Source organism: Trichogramma pretiosum, unplaced genomic scaffold, assembly GCF_000599845.2.
Source record: "Trichogramma pretiosum strain Unisexual culture from Peru unplaced genomic scaffold, Tpre_2.0 scaffold1, whole genome shotgun sequence".
Classification (NCBI taxonomy): domain Eukaryota; kingdom Metazoa; phylum Arthropoda; class Insecta; order Hymenoptera; family Trichogrammatidae; genus Trichogramma; species Trichogramma pretiosum.
This window is the reverse complement of record NW_019641703.1, coordinates 2,854,768-2,877,437: the sequence shown is the minus strand read 5'-3', so window position 1 is coordinate 2,877,437 and position 22,670 is coordinate 2,854,768. Positions and strand designations below refer to the sequence as shown.

At 43.2% G+C, this 22,670-nt stretch overlaps 1 protein-coding gene across 1 annotated transcript; it reads left to right on the top strand.

The window, feature by feature from the left end:
* Positions 1 to 19,535: 19,535 nt before the first annotated feature.
* On the top strand, positions 19,536 to 22,095 carry LOC106654748 (protein hairy). The gene is made up of 2 exons (XM_014374752.2): positions 19,536 to 20,057; positions 20,177 to 22,095. Exons 1-2 carry the CDS (start codon positions 19,812 to 19,814, stop codon positions 21,032 to 21,034), a joined length of 1,104 nt encoding a protein of 367 aa, XP_014230238.1. The 5' UTR covers positions 19,536 to 19,811; the 3' UTR covers positions 21,035 to 22,095.
* The last annotated feature ends 575 nt before the right edge of the window (positions 22,096 to 22,670 follow it).

The window sequence follows — 22,670 nt, the reverse complement described above, 5'->3', positions numbered from 1 at the left end:
GAAAAAATATTGTACCTAAGTTGGTAAAAGTCTCATACTTTCATACTCGACTCACACTTTTGTCCGAAAGAATTATGATCTAAAGTAATTAAAATCGCCTCCCAAGTGCTAACATTGTTTCAATTAAAAGCGAGTTTTAATACTTACACGGCTACCGTCAAAGCGATATCCCACCTTTGCGAGCCCGCGCGCGTATATATACTTTACAACCTGAAAAAAGCTGCCCAAGAAGCTTCAGAAGAACCGCAGAGAGCCAAGCGTCACCCACCAAAAATTTATCGTCTGCTTGGTGAATTTAGCGGCTTTTTTCCTCGCCAGACGTATCCAATCAAATACTCTTTCTCTCGCTCTCTCTCTTTGTCTCACTCTTTTTCTCATTATGGCCACACGCCGTGACGGCAGTACACACAGCAACGCGGCAGTCAAAAAATTACATTTTTATGTACACATAGCAACTGGTAGAATATTAGCAACTGCAGCGCGCTAATTTGTAAGAGATGAGAATGGGAACGAGGCAAGCACGAGGCTGAGATAGCGAGGAAGAGGCACGGGGAGGGCGTTCAGCAATTTTAGTTTGAAATTAATTTTAAAGAAGCACGTGGCGAGCTCGAATCCATGCACACGTTTGTTAACTCAAAGTTGACCGTATACATATAGCCGCTCTCTCTGTCTCTCTCTGTGAGCTCTTCGCAAAAGCGCGAGAAGAACTTCACCTGCAATTATCCACGCGGCCAAGGTGCAGGAAGCTCTCGCCTATACTCCAACTTAGTGTGTGTGTGTGTATGTGTGTATGGGCTCGTGCATGCACGGCAAGGCATCACGCGCGTTGATATTGATACCTTGGAAATTAATTTCGTGCCATTAGGAGGCGGGACGAAAAAATATCCACTTCGAGAGAGAGCTTCTTGGCTGCCAGTGTCGCTTTTTCTCTGTCTTCTTTTTTTCTTATATCAACGCGCGAGTTGACTACGTAATTACAAGCTGCGCGCTCGGCTCGCACAGCATCGATGATCGCATGTATGTACGCGCCGCTGTAGTGCGCGCACGACGCGTCATGTGCGTGTGTGTACTTAAGCATGTGTGTACACACAGGGCCTCCCGTAGTGAATTAATTCACCCGTAAGGACGGACTAGGGGGGAAGAGATCCCTTAAAAGACAGGTTTTCTTATAAATATTTGCTTACCACCTTTTTGGCTTGTCACACGCCAACCGGGGAGGATCCCAAAGGCTTTTGAATTATTTAAAATTGTTTTTCAAACAACGATTACCTGCAGTGCTGTCGTAGTAATTTCGCCAGCTCCTCGAGTGGCGCCCGAATCGCGCCCCTTTAATCACGAAGTAGCGCGCGCGACATTTTTATTGAAGTTTTTAATGTTGAGCGCCGTGTGCCTTATCGTGGAAAAAAAGAAGGGAAACATTACGTGTTTGTCGCACAGCCTCATCAAGGCCTGCACTTGCAAAGCTTGGAATCGTGGAATCTTTTGTATAATGCACGCGTATGTGTATGTGTGTGTATGTGTGTCCGCTCCGAGTGCAGCGCTGAGCAAATGAGTTGTAACGGTACTCGCAATAAAAATATCAATGAACGGCTTGTTGTGTCTCTCTTTCTCATATTCGCTTTATCGTAATTCGTGGTGCGGCGCGCGCGCAGAGTACGCAGCTGCATCAACAGCAGCGGCGGCGAGAGAAGCGACGTCGACGACGACTGCACCGAGCAGCGAGAGCTGAACTGCGAAGAAAAAGAAAAAGTAACCAATGTATATAATACCGTTTGATAAATCCGCAGCTCAGGCGAGCGAGCGAGCTGTGTGCGATCGCGAGTCTCTCATCAAAGTCCCGCGTGCTGCAGCGCATCAGAGAGAAATTGCGCGTGAGCGCAGCTGCTATTGCGGCTCGTTGAAGAAGAAGAAGAAGGCATGTGGGTGCCCCGCTCTCTCTCTCTCTCTCTCACTCACTACTAAGATTCCCACGGCCAGTTAACCTTCGACCCTCGCGAATATCAACTCTCGCGCGTCGCGTGGGTCGGCACTTGAGAGAAAAAGAGAGAGAGAGAGAGCGAGAACTCTCGAGACGTCGCAGCTCGTTAACTTTGACACCAGCCAGTGCTTGCACCGAGTCTCTACATATTATACATGCTGCCTATGTAGAGAGAGAGTCTCCGCTGGCATCTGCGACGCACGCAACGATCATCGCTGCGCACCAGCTATTTATGTCGTATTTAGCGTAGATATGATTGCTGCGCTCCCCTTCGAGTCTCGCTCAACGAGGGAAAGAGATCATCAGCCAAGTGACTCGACTCAAATCGGCTTGAATTTCAAGCGCTTCTTCGCAGGCAATAACAAGTATATATACACACACAGGCTCTGATACTTATTTTATATGTATAAAAGGCTTCGTCGAAGTTGTATACCGTGAAGATGAATGATCGAGTCGATCGTCCAATTGAGGTGTGATATTGATCGATGATTGATTTTTACGCGAAATTTTTGCTTCAGTTTGTTCGATTTGTGATCCTTTAAATGTTTGCAGCAGTCTATATATAACTGGAATGTTTGGCTATTCGTCAACTCGGATCAGACGATTGACCCCGCAGATTAACCTGTGCGCGCGACGTCGAATTTATGAAAAGAGCAGCTTAAGCCTGCGCGAGACGATCGGCTTATGACGTTTGACTGACACAATCAACGCGATGTTCGGAATCGATACGGAAGACAAGGTACATAACGTAATAACAGGTGCTCCATCGGCTCAGGTTGAGCCCGATCATCGCTCGGGCTCGTGGAACTACGGCTCAAAGAGAAATCAAGCTTTTTTTTTATGGACCCAGACGAGAGCGATATGCGCATTAAAAATTGACGTCGCGGCAATAATGTCAGGCACGCCATTGTGGTCCAACAATCATACAAATATTAAATTAGTCAGAGTAACGCGAGCCTCGACGTCCTCTCTTTCTCTCTCTTGAATACGCGAGCGGAAAAAAAACACTCCGTATAGCTGCTCGCACGCGCGCATTTATCGAATATTCCGCGCGCTAACGTCTGATTGATATTGGCCTCCTCGTGCTTTTCAGCCCGGATGTTATATATGAGATATCATCGTCGGGTTGTGGCTCGCGACTTGGACGACCGAACTTCTCTTCCCTGCTCTCTCAGGCTTCATATTTAATTTCTTAGTCCCGAGTTCTTACAATGTGCAGCACCAGCAGCAACTATATATAATAAAACTTTTTTCGTTCATAAGTCATCGATGAATTGAGCACGTGTGTGCGTCGACGTAGCGTTTAAATTGTCATCTTTGCTTTTTTTTTTATCACAATACAAATTATTGACTGTTTCAACAGTCTCAAATATGCGGCGGGTACAAGCATTCAAATTGCGAAATGTGAAATGTGGCAGTAGTTTTTCATTTTCATATCAACTTGTCGTAAGGTTATCGCTGGTTTTAATTGAACACATGTAATATGGCATCACGTATGCGAATAATGCTCGTCGTTTTGACGATAGATTAGAGCCCATTTCTCTATTTACCAACGCCTCGGCGATATATGTGCGCGACGCGCTAGAGAATACGTGTAAGGGTCATTAGCTAAAAACGCCTTTAAAAGTGAATTATGTGCGAAGGGTGTAATGAAGAGAACTCATTAGACTTATTAATTCGACGCCAAGTGTATAATGGCGCTATATCGCCTTTGTGCCTCGCCACGTACCATTGGCTCGAGCCACATAGTGAGAATGACGCATATAGATACGATGTGTACGCATGGGAGAGTGAATTCATACACGCGCACGACATGTTGCCAGCAAATGTGGGTGCCTCGAGGTCTTTCGGGGCTGGCGCGCGCGCGCAAAGCTCCCGCAGTCTCTCGCGCGCGAATAGATGAGAATAGAAAGTGGCGCGACCCGTACTCGCCTTCGCCCGGGCTCTCTTGACCCATCGACCCGAGCCGTATATATAATAATGCGCAGCGCACGAGCGAACTATCTCCTCTCTTTCTCAGGCCCGCACATTAGCGTGTGCGGAAGCAATTAAGACTCGCTCCTTCTGTTTCTGGGGGCAGCGTCGGCGCAGCGGCAGTTAAAAAAATAAAAGTTTAAAGGAACTTTACCGAAGAGAGTCGAGGTTTGCCCAGCTCGCAAGAGTCCAGTGATCGAGAGAAGCCGTTTAAGACAGTGCACATCCTCCGATATACACACCGGAGTTTGCAATATATGCCGAATCAAGGATTAATTTATAGTTTACGCTCCGAAAGGCAATTGCCGATGTGTTTTTCTTGGCAGACATAATTTCCCGTAAAATCAATTAGGCCACATATAAAGCGAGCTAAGATGTAAGAGAGAGACTTAATCAAGTTGAAAATCATTTTTTGTTTGCTTGGTCAAATTTTTAATCGCGGTATAGGATAATCTGCCTTATAATACATGTATTCACTTTGGCAGGGAAAAAACGACAGACGCGGACTTTCATCGATTCGTGCGATATTTTCATGAACGTCTATATAGAATTTCACAGGGAGCTCATCATCATCATCATCTTAATTCATCGTAAGTTCGCTCCCTTTGATGATCGCCGCCGAAAAATCGCTGTGCATGAATGCAAAATATACACATATCGTACGGTCATATGAATCTTTTTGCCACCTGTTGTTAAATATCGTTATAGTGTCGTCGGTCGCTGCACAAAGCGGTGTCGACGCGTATGCATAGCGGGGCGAGGTAGGCACGCAGTAGCTCGAGAGCTGCATACGAGCGCTCGGCACGAGAGTGTGTTTATATAAGTATAGTTAAAGCGTCGCCTCGCATGTGCACGAGGCGCGCGCGAGCGAGCGAGTATTATTAACATATACGACACAACACAAGAAGGACTCAACGAAGCCCCGCCTCGCAGCGAAGGCGGCACGCGCTTTGTGCGATTATGCCGCGCGCGCGTTCATATACTTTATGTATATTATAATATATATATTGTAAGTATAGGTCAGTCGCGGGTGTGCGGTGACATCCTTTCATATTTTTCATGCGTGCACAGGAGGCTCTGGAGTTAATTTTTTTAAGAGAGCTCGATACGGGTGCCTGGTCGTTAGGAATTTTCGTGCACACACGCAGCAACACAAATTTTATGTTAATAACTATACACGATGCACAATTGTAGCGTATACAACACGATATATGGCGCTGTGTTTATACAAGCGTCGCGTCATCGTGCGTTAGGCTCGTTATTTCGTTCGCTTCGTGTCATTCCGCGTCTCTGCGCACGTGCGGCGCGCGCGTTTTTGCTCCGCGATCGAGCTCGCGAGCTCATGTACGAGTCATTCTCGCTTTCATGCATGTACCGATTCACACGAAAATTATCCCTGTCGATTCGTGTACGTGTATCGTCATTTAGGTTGATTGTATTGGTGCGCGCTTGTTGTTCGTTGTATACGGCCACGCGAGTCCCCGAGGATCCTACGAAACTATATCGGAGCAAACACAAGCCATGTAAATGCAAGAAACCGTCTCACCCTCATGGGAGTAATGCCGTATGGCGCGTCGTGAGCTGTGCGGTCATTCTTTTTTCAGTACTCATTACGGCACGATTTCTTGACTTGTTGAGAGGTATCATGATTGGTTACTTAATTGTTTGAAGAAAAACTGGTAGATCTCACTGCGTCCGCGAGAAGCTCGATACTTTGGAATTTTCACACGATTTCAATCTTTCATCTTTTGCTCTTATTGTAGCAACTTTTGCATCATTGTGTAGTATCCATATAACACGTGTATGAAATACACACTCGGATAATGCTTAATCGATAGGATAATTAGTATGGACATGGGTTAAATGCATCGAAAAGTCAAAGTTGCCACGGAAAATTCATAAATAAACGCCGCTAAGTGGGATGTCAAAAGGCCATGAGAAACGGTTATACTCGTACAGCTTGGTACTGCACGCGCCAGGCCACCAAATTGTAATCTGTATACGTTGCAACCCGAGAGAGAGAGAGAGAGAGATACTTTATCGGACATCGGTAATCAACGTCAGGAGCGCATTACACGTGTACCTCGAATCCGACTTGACCGTATATCTACGAACTGTGCGCGCAGGAGTGCAGTACATATAAACAACTTTCCGAATGTAAGTAAAGACACACGAAGCCTTTCATTAGCTTCGTATACATACACACTCGCCGCTCGAGGCTTGTTTGTTATTGCGCTCACGTTAAATCATTGAATTCTTGTATTGGTTTTCCGTAAGTTTGCGAATTTATGAATAGACAGAAAAGTATATATAATACACGCGCAGACGGCAAGGCCAACATCCCATTGGGAAATGGCACGTAATTTCGCGTATTATACGCGAAGCGCGAGCGGCGAGCCCCGAGAGCATCGCGCGCGCGATGTTATTTATTTCCAAGTTAAGTCGATGCTGAAAGTCGACTAGCGCGAGGATATAGTTCAAAGAATTACCAATGATTCAGAGAGAGAGAGAGCCCAGAGTGAGTACAAATTGCAGAAGAAAGGAATCGCCTACTTCGATCTTACAATGCAATCTGTGCAGCGCGCCGCGGTTATATTATATTATCTCGGCAGTCCGATCGGGTGCTCTGCGCGCCTTTGCCTTACTATAATACTGCCACGTTTTTAAAGAGGCAGCAATCAGATCGATTCCTAGAATAGGAGCTCCGCGTGCCGCGCCGCCGACTTCTTTCGGTAGCTGCAGCACTCCCCCCGTGGGCATGCGTGGATATGATAAATGCAAATAACATTAGCTCCTATATCGAGCGTATGCGGGAAAAATATGTGGTCGGCCAATCATTTTCTATGATGATTCAATATATGCGTTCGATATTACCCGCATTATGAGCTCGATTTCCAATTAAAGGAGGCCGCCGTGTGCAGCGGCTATAAATGCGATTGACCAAGAATATATGTATCGCGATGGACTACCGAATCATGGGCCTCGAAAAAATAGTCGGCCCAGATTATAACCGACGATGCGAACACGGGTAGCTCAGACTAATATACTACTACTGCTATTTTTATATCGAACTCGACCACCGTCGACTGTTGTATGGTACACGTGCAGCACAGCGGCATATAAATCGGCGCCAGGTAATAGAGAAGAAATTTTTGTGCGTCTGTGTGAAATCGACCCTACAAAGATTCTGCATGAATTTTAAACGATAGCCGCTGCTCCTGAATGCCTTACCCGCGCGATGCTAGATTATTGGGGATATTTGTCTTTTGTTTTCTTTGTCTTGCCTGCACCCGAAGTTCTTTTTTTTCTCATTTTTTTCAAGCACAATTAATATTCTATTGAAAATCAGCCGTTGGTCGGAAGCTGATTCAGGTCCAGCACGGAGGAGAGAAGCTCTTGGCTCGAACTCGACGTTCACGAGGATCGTAAAGCAAAGATTCACTACTTAGCTTCTGTTCAAGTAAAAACTCCCTGACACAGCAATACTACTGTATTTATGCCGTCATAAAAGATCATAAAAAATCTTCTTGTGTATGTACACAAGAGCGCCGACATTTTTCTGCATAGACAAAACAGAGTCGTGTCCGGGGGGCGCGCTTAACTTGCGCGCGGCAATCCGCACGTTCAACGATGACGACGACGACGAAACTACTTTTTTTACTCCACTGAAAGTTCCAATATTTTTTATGAACTCGAGCTACACGTATAATATACCTTAATAGCTAATTAATGCAAAAAAAAGTGTTCATCTCGATAGTCGTCGGATGATGCGTAAGCGCGCCCAGGTGAGCTGCGTAGATAATTGGAATTATGTTAAAGAGTTGTCGAGACAAGAAGAAGCAACATCAGCAACAGCAGAAGTGCGGATCTGGCAAAGGAAAACGAAAGGCAAACGATGCACGAATGTCGTCGAGTGATGGATGTAATTGACGTCGAGCTCTTGCCCATGCAAGGCTCGGAAAGTAATTGAATTTACGATTTCTTCCTTTTTCACGCTTTGTTTGAACGTACTCGAAAAGAAAAGAAGAGAGAGTAACATCCCTAAACTTTAGAAGCAACAAAAGCAGATAACTTTGCATGCATTATTATGCATTCGTAAAAAAAAAACAAAACAAAAAATGTACATACTCTTGAATAATAAGTGATACAAAAATTATGCAACGGATGAAGTAGGAATATTTTGCGACTAAAGTTAACCGACCTCTGGACAATTATTTTACGAAGCAAAAAGATAAATAAATAAAGCTAAAAAACAACCGGTTTTCATGCCATAGCTACATTCTATAAATTGTTCAAGTCAAAGAATAAATAAACAAGTTCATATTTTCACGCGCTTACTTGTGAATTGGATAAATATTTTACTCACAGAACTCACGTTAAAGCTTTCAAATGCACCAGCCTTAAAAAAATCCAATCACCACATTAGCTCCTTGAAGGATACTTCAAATTGTGTTTCTCCTGCGGTCAGTTAAAAAACATGAAAAAAAATATTCGTTTTAACACCGACGCGCGAATATCCAGTATATGAGGATATAATGAAAAATTCACAGCTCTGGGTGTGATTACGCCACATTTTCCCTTCATAAAATAATATTTTTTTCTCTCCTTCAGGTAATACCGAACGAAACTGTGTTTCCTCGTAAGAAAACCGTTTCCCGCTCGATGGCCCACGCGCGCACGAAGGATATTTCTCGAAAATATAAAAGGGCCGCGCCGCCGGCTGTTTGTCGATGCGACGTGCGTTGTTGCAGCAGCTCGATTCTGATGATTGCACGCGTGGCCCCGAAAAATGAAAATTGCGCAGTAATCCGATATGAGATAAATGAAGTGCAAATTGAGCACCGAAAATACTGTCAGCTCTTGGCTCTCTTCTTCTTCGTCGTCGTCGTTCGTTCGTGTACACGGGTTTATTTATATACGCGAAAAAAATGTGATTTTGTCGTTGCGCTAGTGTTGTGTACACGAAAGGGGTACAAAAAAAGAGATATGAAACGAAGCCAGCGGTGTGCACGCGCGAGCGCTCAAACCGTCGACTGACGTGAATATAGTAAATCGATACTGTTGCGGTTTAAACGTATTATATGCAACGGTCAATTCAACGCCGACACAGAGAAGAAGAACCGCGAAAGGCTCGAAACACACCGACGAGTCTCACTATGTATAAGCCGGATAGTATGTACCGAGTTATGTACGATGAAAGTTTTTTACTGTTTTTTCGTCTTTTTTTTTCAAAGTGCAGTGTATACGCATAAGCACGCGCGCATATGTACGTTATATTGTTATTTCGTGATATTGATCGCTGAAACCCGCTATAAACCACACGGAGCCTGCACGTGCTAGATTACTGTACGGCTGGGCCTGATGAATTACATTGATTTGTCAATCTTGTGCTCCAGTCTTGAACGTGATGTTCGAAAAACAATATGTGATTTTAATTTATGCATCAAGCTAACTTGCGAGTAAAATTTTCGAAATGGATGGGTTAGAGCTAGCAGTGATTTGTTGGAAGTAGCGAGGTATTTTAACGAGAAATCTCAGTTCTTTTTACAATTGATCAAAATATTCAATCACGGTACGTGTGGCTATAAAAATCTGTTCAAATGCATATGAGAATGGCAGCAAAGGAGTAGACATTTTCGATCGCCACTAAAAGCCTACAAATGTACATGCATACATTTTAAAAAACCATTACCATACTTCTACCAATATCACGTCGTGCATTCAGTAAAAAAGACAACTCACTATGATTTTATATACATTACGTTCCAAGAATTTTTTGTCTACTTTCACTTAACCCTTCTTTCGTTATTTCCTCTCTATAAAATAAAGCGGGAAAGTTTTCAGCTCAATAAGACCCCCAAGAAATCGAGTCAAAAGCCATAAAAATATGACAATTATGACACGTGGCCTGCTCGCGCTGTAACATAATCGAAAGGATTTCAGTTATTCGTCACCCGCGTTTGAACGTCGATATGCTTAAATATATTAGCTTTCTAAAGTCATCACCGCTCTGCTTCCTGCTGAGGCATCAAGACACTCGAGTCTCTAATATAATGCTCCTTTTGTCATCAAAAGGTGCGAACTTTTTTTTTGTTCGGTCGGACCTGTCGTGCGTATAAGCCACTGGAGACCTTATTAATGCGACCAAAATTCATGCTTCGAGTCAAAGGAGTTGCAACTCGCTACATCCTCATTTCGTAGAAAAAAGTGTACCTAATGAATACGTGTAGCACAGCTATAGAATTCAAGAGGTAAAAAAAATATCGCAAGTCATGGAAAATCACGGCTTTCTTTCAAATGCTTAAAACGTATTTTATGTCTATCAAAGAAAATCAGTGACTGAGATTTTCTTTCCGATGTTATGGAAATACTTGGTGCAGCGTCTCACGTCACCTGAGATGGATATATTGACGGTCGTAAAATGATCACACATTCATTAAGGCGCCTTTGTTTCAGATGAAAGCGTTTCCGATCTAAGCGCCTGAATGAATGGGTAAACCAAATATAAATTGTAACGAGTGTAATTAGTACGTATAAATGAAATCTCCAAGTCATGCAGTTCACACTTCCATTAAAGAAATCAATTTAAAACGAGCAATGGATCGCTGCTTTGAATACATGCACACACGACTTCGAATTTTTAGATGTCGATCTTTTCGGCTGACTAAATCGAACGTAGAATAAGTAATGATTTCAACTGCACCATTTATAATTTACTAAACAATAAATAATTTCATCCTAACAGGATGAAGTAATTAAACTTTGGAATGTATACGATTTATTTCCACCCCTAATGCTGAATGTAAGTCTTCCGTTATATGTAATGCGCAACATAACATCTTGGTATACAAGCATAGCGCGTGCCAAACTTTTGTTTACTTTTTGCTTATAACTTGATACATCAACACTACATGTTATAATTAGTAAAACAAACAGAAATCATCGTCTATTCAATTCGTTCCATCACTTGCACGAAGACTTTCTAAAAATATACCGAAACGAATATAAGCCAATGTTTACATATATGTAAAATCGAACTCTACTCCGAAATTTTCAGCTTCGTAAACGTTCGCATACAGGACTCTGTAACATTGCATTTAAACTTTGACGGTTAAAAATGATGAGCGATGCACAGTCGTGCGCACACACGCCTCGCAACGTGTACCCGTGCATTAACTGCCTGTTCACGTAAGAACAGTTAATCATTGTAAAAATTGTCGCTCTCCAATGTATATAAGTAACGCGCGAGATATCGAAGCCCCGAGCTCGGATCGCCTCCTTTTTCTTCTGATTTTCTTACCTGCGCGCAATGCGGCAATTACAAATTGACGCTTTGGGCACTATTTACTCAAGCTGTATATAATGACGATAAAATTGGTGGCTTGTCGCGCGCGCGCGCCTACGTACTACCTATACACATTTGGAGATGATACACTGCTTATGAGGAATGGTTTATATGTGCACACACACGTACGATCCTGTATCCGCGTGGTATAAATATAAACCACCATCACGCATGTGTGCAGCCGGGGCGCGAGTTTTATATTACGACGAGTGTCCCCGCAGGCATCCAATTCAAAAACATGCGTCCTCTCGGTGATAAGATCGTCGTTTCTCGCATGCGTCGCTGCTGCTGCAATTTACGGCTCACGCGCGTCGCGCGAGAAACTCTACACGTGTGCAGCCTCATCCTCGACGCGCGCGTTGCGATGAATCGATTTGCGCGCGCGAGAGCACACAAACTACCAAAAGCAGTTTATGCGTGTGCGAGCGAATGTGGCTCTCTCGTGAATTTTACAATATATATGCGTGTTATACACATCCAGCTCGAGCGCGTGCTGCTGCTGCTGCACCCGAACACGTGTATTTCTTTGCTGGTAGTTGATTTTATTCTTTGGGTCTCGCGTCGCGCTCAGATCGTGTAATTTCACGAGGAAGGTGTATACGTACGAAGTGAACGGGGACTATATACAGGAATTGCTGTATACCTTGTACGTACCAATGGCTACTTGGCTTTATGAGCACACGCACGCGTATATGCGAATGCAAACAAGGTGAGGTTTTTTTTGTTGCTCTTGTACATTCGAGTACGAGAAAGGGGTTATTAAAATGCGATTTGAGAGTACAGGATAAATATCGCCTTGGATCGAGTTGTCTGAAACTTACACTTTGACAAAACTCTCTTGTATCTTCGTAAGTTTTGAGAAAATATTTCTTTTTTTTATCTCGTTACCCCATGCATAGAAACATTATCAGCCTCCTCGAAACAATTTGTATTTCAGGTTCAAATTCTGGTTTTCAAAGCCTCCTATATCAATACACGAGCGCACGTATAAACACAAGTAGCTGATGAATAATGTAGTGATATTTAACGAGTCAAGGTAAGCGGCGCACGGCATGCCGCTGTATAAACTGCATCCCAATTTCCTACGAAAATAATTGCTCACTTGACCGTACATTAATAAAAACATGTACCACCGGTGAGGGCTTTATGTTTAGCCGTACATGCTCAATTTCCGACCCAACCGACCCTACTCAATCTTGCGCGAGAGAGACCAAGCCGATTATACGGAGCAGAGCGATAGAAACATGGGAATGTACATAGCACATAGAAGAGGGGAACAACGCGTCGCAACCGATGACAATATTTTCTCCCCCTTAATCAACTTTCCTGATGAATTTTTCTATGCTATGTGTCTACTTGTCTGTAAGAATGTTTACATTGAGATACGGAATACACTGAATGTAGTTTTAGCACTTGGTAGGGGGGATTCATTAGTAATTTTATGGCAACCGGTGGCCGCTAATTTTCCACAAAGTCTTGAAACGTCTACTAAAAATAAAATAATACTCTGATAAGTTTTTATAGGCATATATTATTTTAATATCTATTCCCACGTACATAAAATAACGTACATTATATGCGATCAAACTGAACTATTCGTAAATGAGTGATCAATTCTGTGATAGGATCATAATTCAAAATCATTGCTTCTTTAAAATATTTTCACCAAAGTATGCGCGCAATTTGTGCAGTCGGTCGATAAGCGAAAGCGACAATCTGCAATACGAGGTTGACGCTTTCGCCGCTAGGTGGCAACACATCTCAGGACCTCGATTGGCAACATTTTTAACAGTTTTACGGCAATGTATACACTGAGATCGGCCAATAAGGTCGAAACATAATAAATTGTATTGCATTAGATTGACAGTTTGAAGCTTTTTTTATCAAAACAAAAATCCAATAAAATATTTTTAAAAAATCAAAAAATTGATACCATGTGAAAATTTGAAAATTACTCTTGTCGGGTAGTAAAAATTAGAGATGATTTTTATCAAGACGAAACTAAGAGCGAGGGCAAATCTACTTATTAGGAATCTACTCATTTGAACGGATAAAAAATACTATCAAGTATGTGACAATTTTGTACCCCAAAAAAATGTTGAAAAATTAAATCACGCCTTAAAACGAGATGTTGCATTTATTGTGAAAATGGTAATACCAGTTGAAATTCAACTCCATACTTTCTGCACAGGTATCATGTACGGTAGTCACGCGCCACTACTGTATCTTAACATACAGTAACATAAACGTGTACGCAAAAATTTGTGTGTACAGGTATAGATGGTGGACATTGGGAAATATGGCGTTAACAATACATAGTTGTAAAAATATACCACGTATGTTACCGATCCTCCCAATACTTCCGTAACATTATCCTATTTACATTTTGAATAACTGTATCATAGTAAAAACACGATTACCCGGATGGGCGAAAAATAATAAGAGGTCGGTCGAGATTTCGCTCTCGACGGTCCGAGCGCTCGGACACGAGTGACTAGACTTAATCACCCCCCACCTTGGCTGGCTAAACGCCACCTACTCCAGACGAGGCTTGTGTTGGCATCTTATATATAGGCACACGTATACACAAACATACACCAGCATACACACACACTCGTGGCTCGTGTGTAAAAACCAGCCGATTCTCCGGAGTGGGAGAAAGTTTCCAGCCAATGGAATCGGTTTCGAGGCGCGCGCCATTCGCTTTCGCCGGCACGCGCTCGCTTGACGAGTCTGTTTTTTTATCTCTCACGTTTTATCTGGCCGCTGCTGCTGCTGCTGCCGCAGCGTATACATACGTGTATGTGTGAGCGCTCACAAACACACACACAAACACACACACAAACGAACGCTTGGCAATATTCTCCGCGTGCTGTTACACGCAGCTCCTTTCCCAGGCTGATAGCGGCGTCCTTGTCGGGCATGAAAGAAGCAGAGGAGGGAGGGAGTAAGAGAGCGCGCCCGGCACACGTGCCCCTTGAACGAGGATTCGTATACACATATATACGTGCGGGTATATATATGCTATATGTGTATAAGTCCTCGCTCGAGCTGCCTTTACGGGTACGCCGAGCAAACGCAGGTGTGCCGATGTGTGGGAGCGCGCGAGCGAGACCCGCTCTTCGCCTGTATTTTCCCTTATGCCTCGCGCCTTTCTACGAACTCCTGGACTTACCGACGTGTTCGTACGCGCAAAACCAGCGTCTATATACGTATATAGCAGCACATATATACGAGCGTCTTATGTCTCCTCTCTTCGTCTTTCTTTCTCTCTCCCCGACTATCCTTTTTCTTGAGGGGCTTCTCGCTTACTCACTCGCACTCGCATTCAAGACGGGCACTCGAGCATAGCTCCCTTTCCTCGCTGTACAGTACAACTTCTTATTATTATTCACTCGGCGCCAAATCTTTTTCTTTTCCCAGGCTCTCTCGCGCGTTCGCCCCCATCTCTCCCCGCGCAACTCCCTTCCTCAATTTTTACACTTTACTCACCTGTGTACTGAATATATTTGTATACACGCACGTACGTAAGGATATATATTAATGAACGCGTGTATACATTCTCAGGCTTATATATTCCTTGAGCCTCGAAGCCCAGCGTCTTAGGAGCAGCTGATACGGAGCGTAAAGAAAAATGAGTTAATTTCGACATTTTTAGCGTGTTTCTCACCACCGTACTCAGTGCCTTGCGTGCTCACTTGCCGAATCAATTATGTCGTTAATTCCGATTTTTTATTCCCACTCCCTGACCATAGGAGCAATGTGTGTTTCCAGACGGTGTAGACAGAAGTGTGTTTCCTTTAATATTTATACAGGCTTATAAATACAAGCTCGATGACTCTTAATTGATTGAAGCGCGCGCGCTCCCAAACGTATCGTGGGAAGAACTTTTATTGATTCGATTATACGTGAAAAGTTAATATTTCCGATTCATTCAAGGTGTCTTTATCCACTTCATGAATGATTTTTAATAGATGCTGTATGAATGTGATCAAATGTTTTCAAGCCATCATGAAAGCTATCGTTGCGAATGCATCGTTAGACAATTTTTCATAATTGGGCAATGATACGCTAATTAAAATCAATTTATCGAAAAATAGATGTCTTATCTTATATACCTCACTGATTACCTAATGATATATTTTAATGGGTACTTGAACATCCGCCAAAATCTGACCATCATTCCATACTTGGATACTTTTATGTAAATCAATTTAAATTACGATTTTGTTAGAGATTTAGTATGAATTACTTCCAAGTCGTTAACAATTGAACTGTTATATAAATAATTTTTACAAATATATTCGAAATATGTTTTACTAAAATTTGACCTAGACTGGAAAGATATTTTATTAAAGAAAATTAACGAACACTAGAGTACCTTTAAATTTTCCCTTTTTATGTCAGAATATCTCTTTTCTATTGAGACCATTTCCACGACACATAAAAAAAATGTCCACATAATTATTTGTTACGATTTTTTTAACTTGAAAATAAATAGTGAGCGATGAAATGAATAATAAAAACATTCTTTTCATGTAAGTTATGTTTATATTGCATTCTTAAACATATCTTGACACTTGCGAGTTTGGCATCTACTGACGATTTATCAAATTCTTTCTTTGACATCTAGTGACGATTTATCAATCTGAATAATTTCACGAATTTTGTCATCTAAAATATCGATTGTTTATAAAGGACATTTTTGCAGTGCCTAAAATAAGTTATAGTACAAATTGCAGTATTAGAGATGTTCTCAGGGTTGCAGAGGGCTACAGATCATAGCAATTTTCATGATATATAATTTCAAGGGCCTCCAACGTTTACTCTCTATAGTGGACTTGTCACAGCTCTTTCCAACATAAACATTAAAGATTATTTCACTCATTTAGTATCCCCTTTATGGAAAAATTATAAAACTAAGCGCGCCTAAAATAAATTATAACTTACGAATACATATTTCTAAAAAATATTGCGATTAATTTTGATTACTGTTAAACTGAATTAATCGGACTACACCCAAAAAATTTTTCAAAAAATTTATGTATAAACCAAAGAAAAGGAAGAAAAAAACGTATCTTCAAACATGTTTACATATTGTGTATTCGTTTTTGAAAAACAGATTTTTTTTTTTTTGTAAAATAGTTTACACTCGTTGAAGTTAACAAGAAATATCTTGTGAACAAGGGTCATTGTTATTCGATAATGAAAATGAAATTAAAACAACGAATCAATTTATCGTGTTTGAACTCTGTGTACAGCTCGGGTTTTATTTTATAAACTAAAAAAAGGACATAATTTTTCGTGATTCCGTAAAACAATAGTATTGTTATTTTCAACGTCAAATGGAATTTAATAAATTCCGCGAAAATCACCTGTTGCAAAGCGCAAATCTAACTCGTGGCTCATATTTATATACCACGAACACCCCTACATTCAAAAGGGTTGAAAGAAGTCTCGTCGCTTTAGCGCAGGTGTCGTAGTCACTTTCTGCCTCGTCAAGCAAAGTTCAAAACTTGGCGAGTGCGAGTGACATTTAAACAAAATCATTGCCCCCTCGTTGTATACACTGGACTCTATCTGTGCGTCAGGAGTCGAGTCGAGTCGTTTTACGTTACATGTACCTATATGCATAATAGAAAGACAGGAATCGCGGACACGTGCCCGCATTACGGAGCATGCGAAAATCCCTCAAAACCGTTGATTAATGCAACAGTATATATCAGCGGCAGCCTTATGCGGACAGTAAGTCCGAGCGTGTGTGTGTGTGTGTGCCTCACATACTGTCCGCGTGTGTGAGAGAGTACGTTTGAACCAAAAGGAAGAGGCCAATATCATATACAGACATGCGATCATATATATACAGCGCATGATTTCGTGAGAGCGCAGCCGGCCCGCGTGAATAAGAGAGGAGGAACGAGGCACGTGCCAGAATCGCGCCGACGAGGTTCTCACGATCTCATACTCTTCTTGGCTCTGTAGTGTCTGTGTATGTATACGTATTTTGTATATATACACACGTACATAACGTCACCGGTCCCTCGTATGTGTAAGTGTATGGGCGCGCGCGACAGCTGGCTATTTTCGATGCTCTTCTCTCTCTCTCTCTCTTTCTTGCCAGCTTGCTTCTCTCTTCATAAGTGTATATAGTAATAATACATACATAACAAGCTTGACTGCCGTGTATATATACATAACGTATACATATACCGCACACTCCTTTATCCGCGCGCGCGCGCTGCTGGCCTCTGACTCAAAGAGATCGTGGGATTTTTTTCGGAGCGATGCAGCAGCAGTTCGTAGCATTACACCTGGTGAGATGTGGCGCGTGTGCAACGCCCCTCTTTTAACTTGTAAGAAAACAGTTGTTGCCCAGCGCACACCGAGAGATTCTGCTCTCGCGCTTGTGCGATGCATTATCCGCTTTTACCGATCATCGTCGGCGTCCCGCTTGTCCCCAAAAGTACGCCCGCTTTTGTAGGTCAAAATAATTAGTCTCTCTCCGCGCGCCAAGTTCACGAATCGATGCAGAATTTATTTTTAATGCAGGGCCAGACTAACGCGTGTAATCTCATTATTTATTCGTTACTTTTTTGTCTCAAAATTGTTGTTCGTAATAAATGAACGTAGATGACTCAACATTTGGTAGCTATTAAAACTACTACGAATCCGATTATGAAAGTTTAAAGCCCATAGCTCGCGATAACCGATAAGACTTTTGAAGTGTATTGTACGCAACGCGTGCGTCATTTAAATGCGCTAACGATTCTCGAGAGCTCCGTTTTGTATTAGTGAGATCACTCGACTCGGCTGCTACCGCATTAAAAGTCGCGATTTATGCTCTTTAATCGTTCACCTGTTGTGTACAAGTACTCGACTATGAGACGGGTCAATACGTGCTTTATTCTACACGCGAAACAACTCATAACCAGCTCACTCATCGTTGGGTAAAAAAAAAACAGCAAAAAGTCAGCTCGCGCGCGCTTATATGGTACATGGCCTACACAGCGTATATTTTTGCAATCACGCTCCCGCGCAAAAGTCAGTCATACGGCGTGTATACACGTACAACCAAGCCCCGCAGCACATGATATTGTTATTGTTAGGAGACATGCCTCTACTATGTGGGAACGTAGCTCGCGCTGACGGAAGCTGCGTCATCGCGATGATCGTTTATTGGACGCGCACCGGCTGAGATCTAGTTACGAGCCCAAGTGTTTATACTCATAATATAAACGTACGTACGTACACGCGCGCGCGCGCCGAACGGCTGCGTGCGTATTATATATTGTGCGTGTGTGCGAGAATTATGTATAGATATGTGCGTGTGTGTATATAATACTTGTATATAGGCACTCGTGTGGCGTGCAGCCGGCAGCCGAGAGAGAGAGAGACGAGCGTTCACCGTGCCGATTTTTCCCACACTCCCTCCCTGTTATAATTCTGCCCTCCTCTACACAGCAGTAGCGAAGCAGCATCAGTCACGACACGCGCTGCGGACGCGCGGTCAGACCTGAGCACATGCTAGTATAAGTCCGCGCGCGCGAGATCGCCTCAAAACGGCTTCTTTTCTCTTTTTTTTCCCAGCGCCCCCACCACTTCCTTGCGCGTCTTGTACGCCGAGGCCCCGACCGACCCCGTACCGCACTATATCTATACACTGCATAAGGCCCTATATGTACGCTGCATACGGCAGCAGCAGCAGCGTGAATGGTGTGTATAATCGACACTGCCACCGGCGTGCAGCCCGCAGCCCGCTACGGGGGTCTATCCTTATGCTCCTCGTCCATACATACTCGTAAGTGTGTGTGTGTATAGGCCTCGGTACATGTATAATGCAATACGCGCACATACCCATACAGGCACTTGTATGCATGGGCTCTCTCTCTCTCTCTCTCTCTCGGCTTGCGTATGTCTCTCCTTAAGAAGGGGAGAAGGGAAGCAACAGCAGCAGAGTAGGGTGCACATGCTCATCCTTCCAAAAGTATCCCACGCTTGATACAGCTGGCTGGCTTGCGTGTGTAGCACGCGCGCGCTCCGAAATTTTCGAAGGGGAGAGGAAAGCGAGCGAGAGAGAGAACGCGTCCGATCATTTGCCCCCACCTTGCCGGCAGCACACAAGGCACTACACACGCGTTGCCCCACCACTGCCGCTACATAGCTATACACTGGCACGAGCGCAGCGGCTACGGCGGCACGACTCCGTTCTCTTACTCTCTCTCGAGTCTCGACAATCAGAACCCGTGCGAGAGCCGAACGACAGAGTCAGTCAAGTCTCAGCGCTCGCAGCGAACAGTCGCACTGCTCCTGTTCTCTCTAGCTCTCTCTTATACGCGAGTGTGTTAGCGCACAGTCTAGTATACACATACTACAACATATACTCGTGCAACGAGTATTAAAGTGAAGTGTGTTACAGTGCTGAGTTTGGATATCACAACACAAGTGTATCCAATACATCATAACAAAGTGAATAAACAAACGAGTTAATTTTCGTTCAACATTATTAATATCAAAATGGTTACTGGAGTCCAAACCATGCCAGCGGGTGCTGTCACCGTCAGTGTCGCATCGCCGTCTCAGCACGTGCCCCAAGAGGCCGTGCAGCCGGCTTCGCCACCGCAGACGACCTCCCCGACACCGAGGAGGTCCAGCGAGAATCGACGAAGCAACAAGCCAATCATGGAGAAGAGACGCCGAGCTCGCATCAACAATTGTCTCAACGAGCTCAAGTCTCTCATCCTCGACGCAATGAAAAAAGACGTAAGTGTCCTTTACTATTGGAAATATTATTGCCGCTTAGCTGCAGCAAAAATTCACAAACATGCATATTGCTATGAAGCAACAAGTGTCTTATGAACCGTTTTTCTTTCTGATTACAGCCAGCCAGACATTCGAAATTGGAAAAAGCAGATATCCTCGAGATGACTGTCAAACACTTGGAGTCTCTTCAGCGTCAACAGAGTGCCCTTACCCAAGTGGCCGACCCCACAGTGGTCAACAAGTTCCGCGCCGGATACAACGAGTGCGTCAGCGAGATCGGCCGATTCCCCGGCCTCGACTCCGCAGCCAAACGTCGCCTTATGGCTCATCTGTCGAACGTCGTCGTCTCCTCCGATGCCAATGGAAATCAAACTGTCCCAACGCAACAGAGCATTCAGACCGCCGGCGCTCACCTGCAAGTTCACATCTTGCCGAGCTCACAGGGCGACAACCCCGCCCAAGTGCAAGTTCAAACCCAACCCGCCAACAGCATCCTCTACATGACTCCAAACGGCGCATCTCTTCAGCTCGTGCCAACTAGACTGTCCAACGGAAGCATCGCGCTCGTCGCGGGTAGCCCAAAATCATCGCCGATCGCACCACCCAGCACCATCCCGACACCAGCTTCGTCGCCAGCACCATCGTCGCCTCTGCCGACGCTCATCCCCATCCCAGACAGAACGGCCAGCACAGCTTCGGCCTCTTCGTCGGTCTCGTCGAACATGTCAACCTCCACATCGGCAGCCAGCCCCGTCGCCTTCGACTCGCAATCGTCGAGCAGCTATCACTGCGAGGAGTCGCGCTCGCCCGCGCCCAGCCACGACGCCTCGACGTCTCCGTCCTCCGCCGGCTATCACAGCGATCCCGAATACGATCAGAGAATCTTCAGCCCACCGCTGCAGAAGCCTTTGAGCTTGGTCATGAGGAAGAGCGTGATCAAAGAAGCCATCGAAGAAAAGTGCTGGAGGCCGTGGTAAATCGATATCTACCCGGATTCAACAAGAACAACAACCAATGCAACCGAAAATTAGTTCATAGGAAAAGCTACATTGTGATCTCTCGTTCTTTTTTTAAAAGACGAGACAAAAAAAACTCGGGTGATTTTCGATTTTACTACGCATAAGGCGTTCAAGTTCAGCAGCAGCGATATACGGGCGGCCGGCAGCAGAGTTACAGCGACAAGTGCTCTGTTCGGCTTCGGCGGCAACTCGAAATAATTTTTTTCGATGCAAGAAGATGCAGACTAAAAACTAGCAATATAAGTGCGAAGAGTGTTTGGAAAAAAGTAGGATGAAGCGTCGAGTGTAAATATAGTTCTTAAGCAAGTGTGAACAAGTTGTGAGATTCAAACACGATAGATGCCCGAGTAGACGTTCGCTTAATTAATAATTTTAAGCCTCTCTCCGTTGGCTAGTGCGATGTATAGCTGGAGCCTAAAAAAAAACAGTGCCTTTTATAATATTGTAAATATAACTGCGAGAGACAGTATCCTCGTTAAAATTAGGCCTCTAGCGACGGAGAGAAATTTTTTTTTGAGGAGATAAAGTTTTCGGACTAGGATTCTCTGATCGTGATATGTAACAACTACTTTCGAGTGTCGATTCGATTCTCTCGGCTATCACCGCGCTCTTATCCTACTATTTTTTTAATTTTGTAATCGCTGCGAAGCGAAATATGTAAGAATATAGCGAGGTATAATTTATTAATTTTTGTTTAATAAGTGCCTTACGCAACAAGAATCACCGTTGTCTTCCATTTCTGTTTTTCTTGAAAAAAATATACCTGTCTGCGAATCCCAATTTTGATATTAACGTTAGTAAAAAGCGAGCAGACGAAGCGAAATTATCTCTTCGTCACGTGTAAATTTAGTTTTTTGTAAAATAGCGAATGAATGGATGCGTGTGTCAGAAAAAAATTATATAGAACGCAAGTCAAATAAATACTGTATTATATATAAATAAAAATATATATTATATTATATGATAATATTAAATATCTATCAATGATGAATAGATGCAAAAGCTAAATATTAAACAAACACATATATATATGAGTATCAAAAATAAAGATTGATCTCTATAAATTAAAACAATCTCTTATTATTTTCAAAATATAACCTTTACATCACCAAAAATATAATGATTCTCGTAATTGGAGCTTGAAAAATATTATTGGCCAAGCTGAGTCAAGAGAATAAATAATTCGTTAAATAGAATTGAATAATGAATGAAAACAAATATTGGAAAAAATTCATATTAGATTCATTTTCGTTATTTTTGGAAATAATTACGTCTTGAATTTTCGAACATGAAAATTTCCTTTGAAAAAAAAAAAAAAAAATTAAGAGTAAAAAATATTAAAATAATTGTAATTTTGTGCAATTTTACTGTCGCACAGTGGCAAATTTTCGACACCAAGCGCGACAATAAGTTTTTCATGCACAATAAGGCGTATCTTTGTAAGATGAGTACTCGCTGTTTCAACGAGTGGAGTGCTGCCATCTACCAGGATAAGGCCCAAACTGGCGTGGGCCTTACGTGTTCATAACGCACTCGAAAACATTGTCGAAACGCACTGTCCAAAAATTCGGGCCGTCAAGATGTGCTGCCACCT

Coding starts and splice junctions, on each gene's coding strand:
- LOC106654748 (XM_014374752.2), top strand. CDS start 19,812: ATGGTTACTGGAGTCCAAACCATGCCAGCGGGTGCTGTCACCGTCAGT. Junction 20,058..20,176: donor TCGACGCAATGAAAAAAGAC/GTAAGTGTCCTT, acceptor TTCTGATTACAG/CCAGCCAGACATTCGAAATT.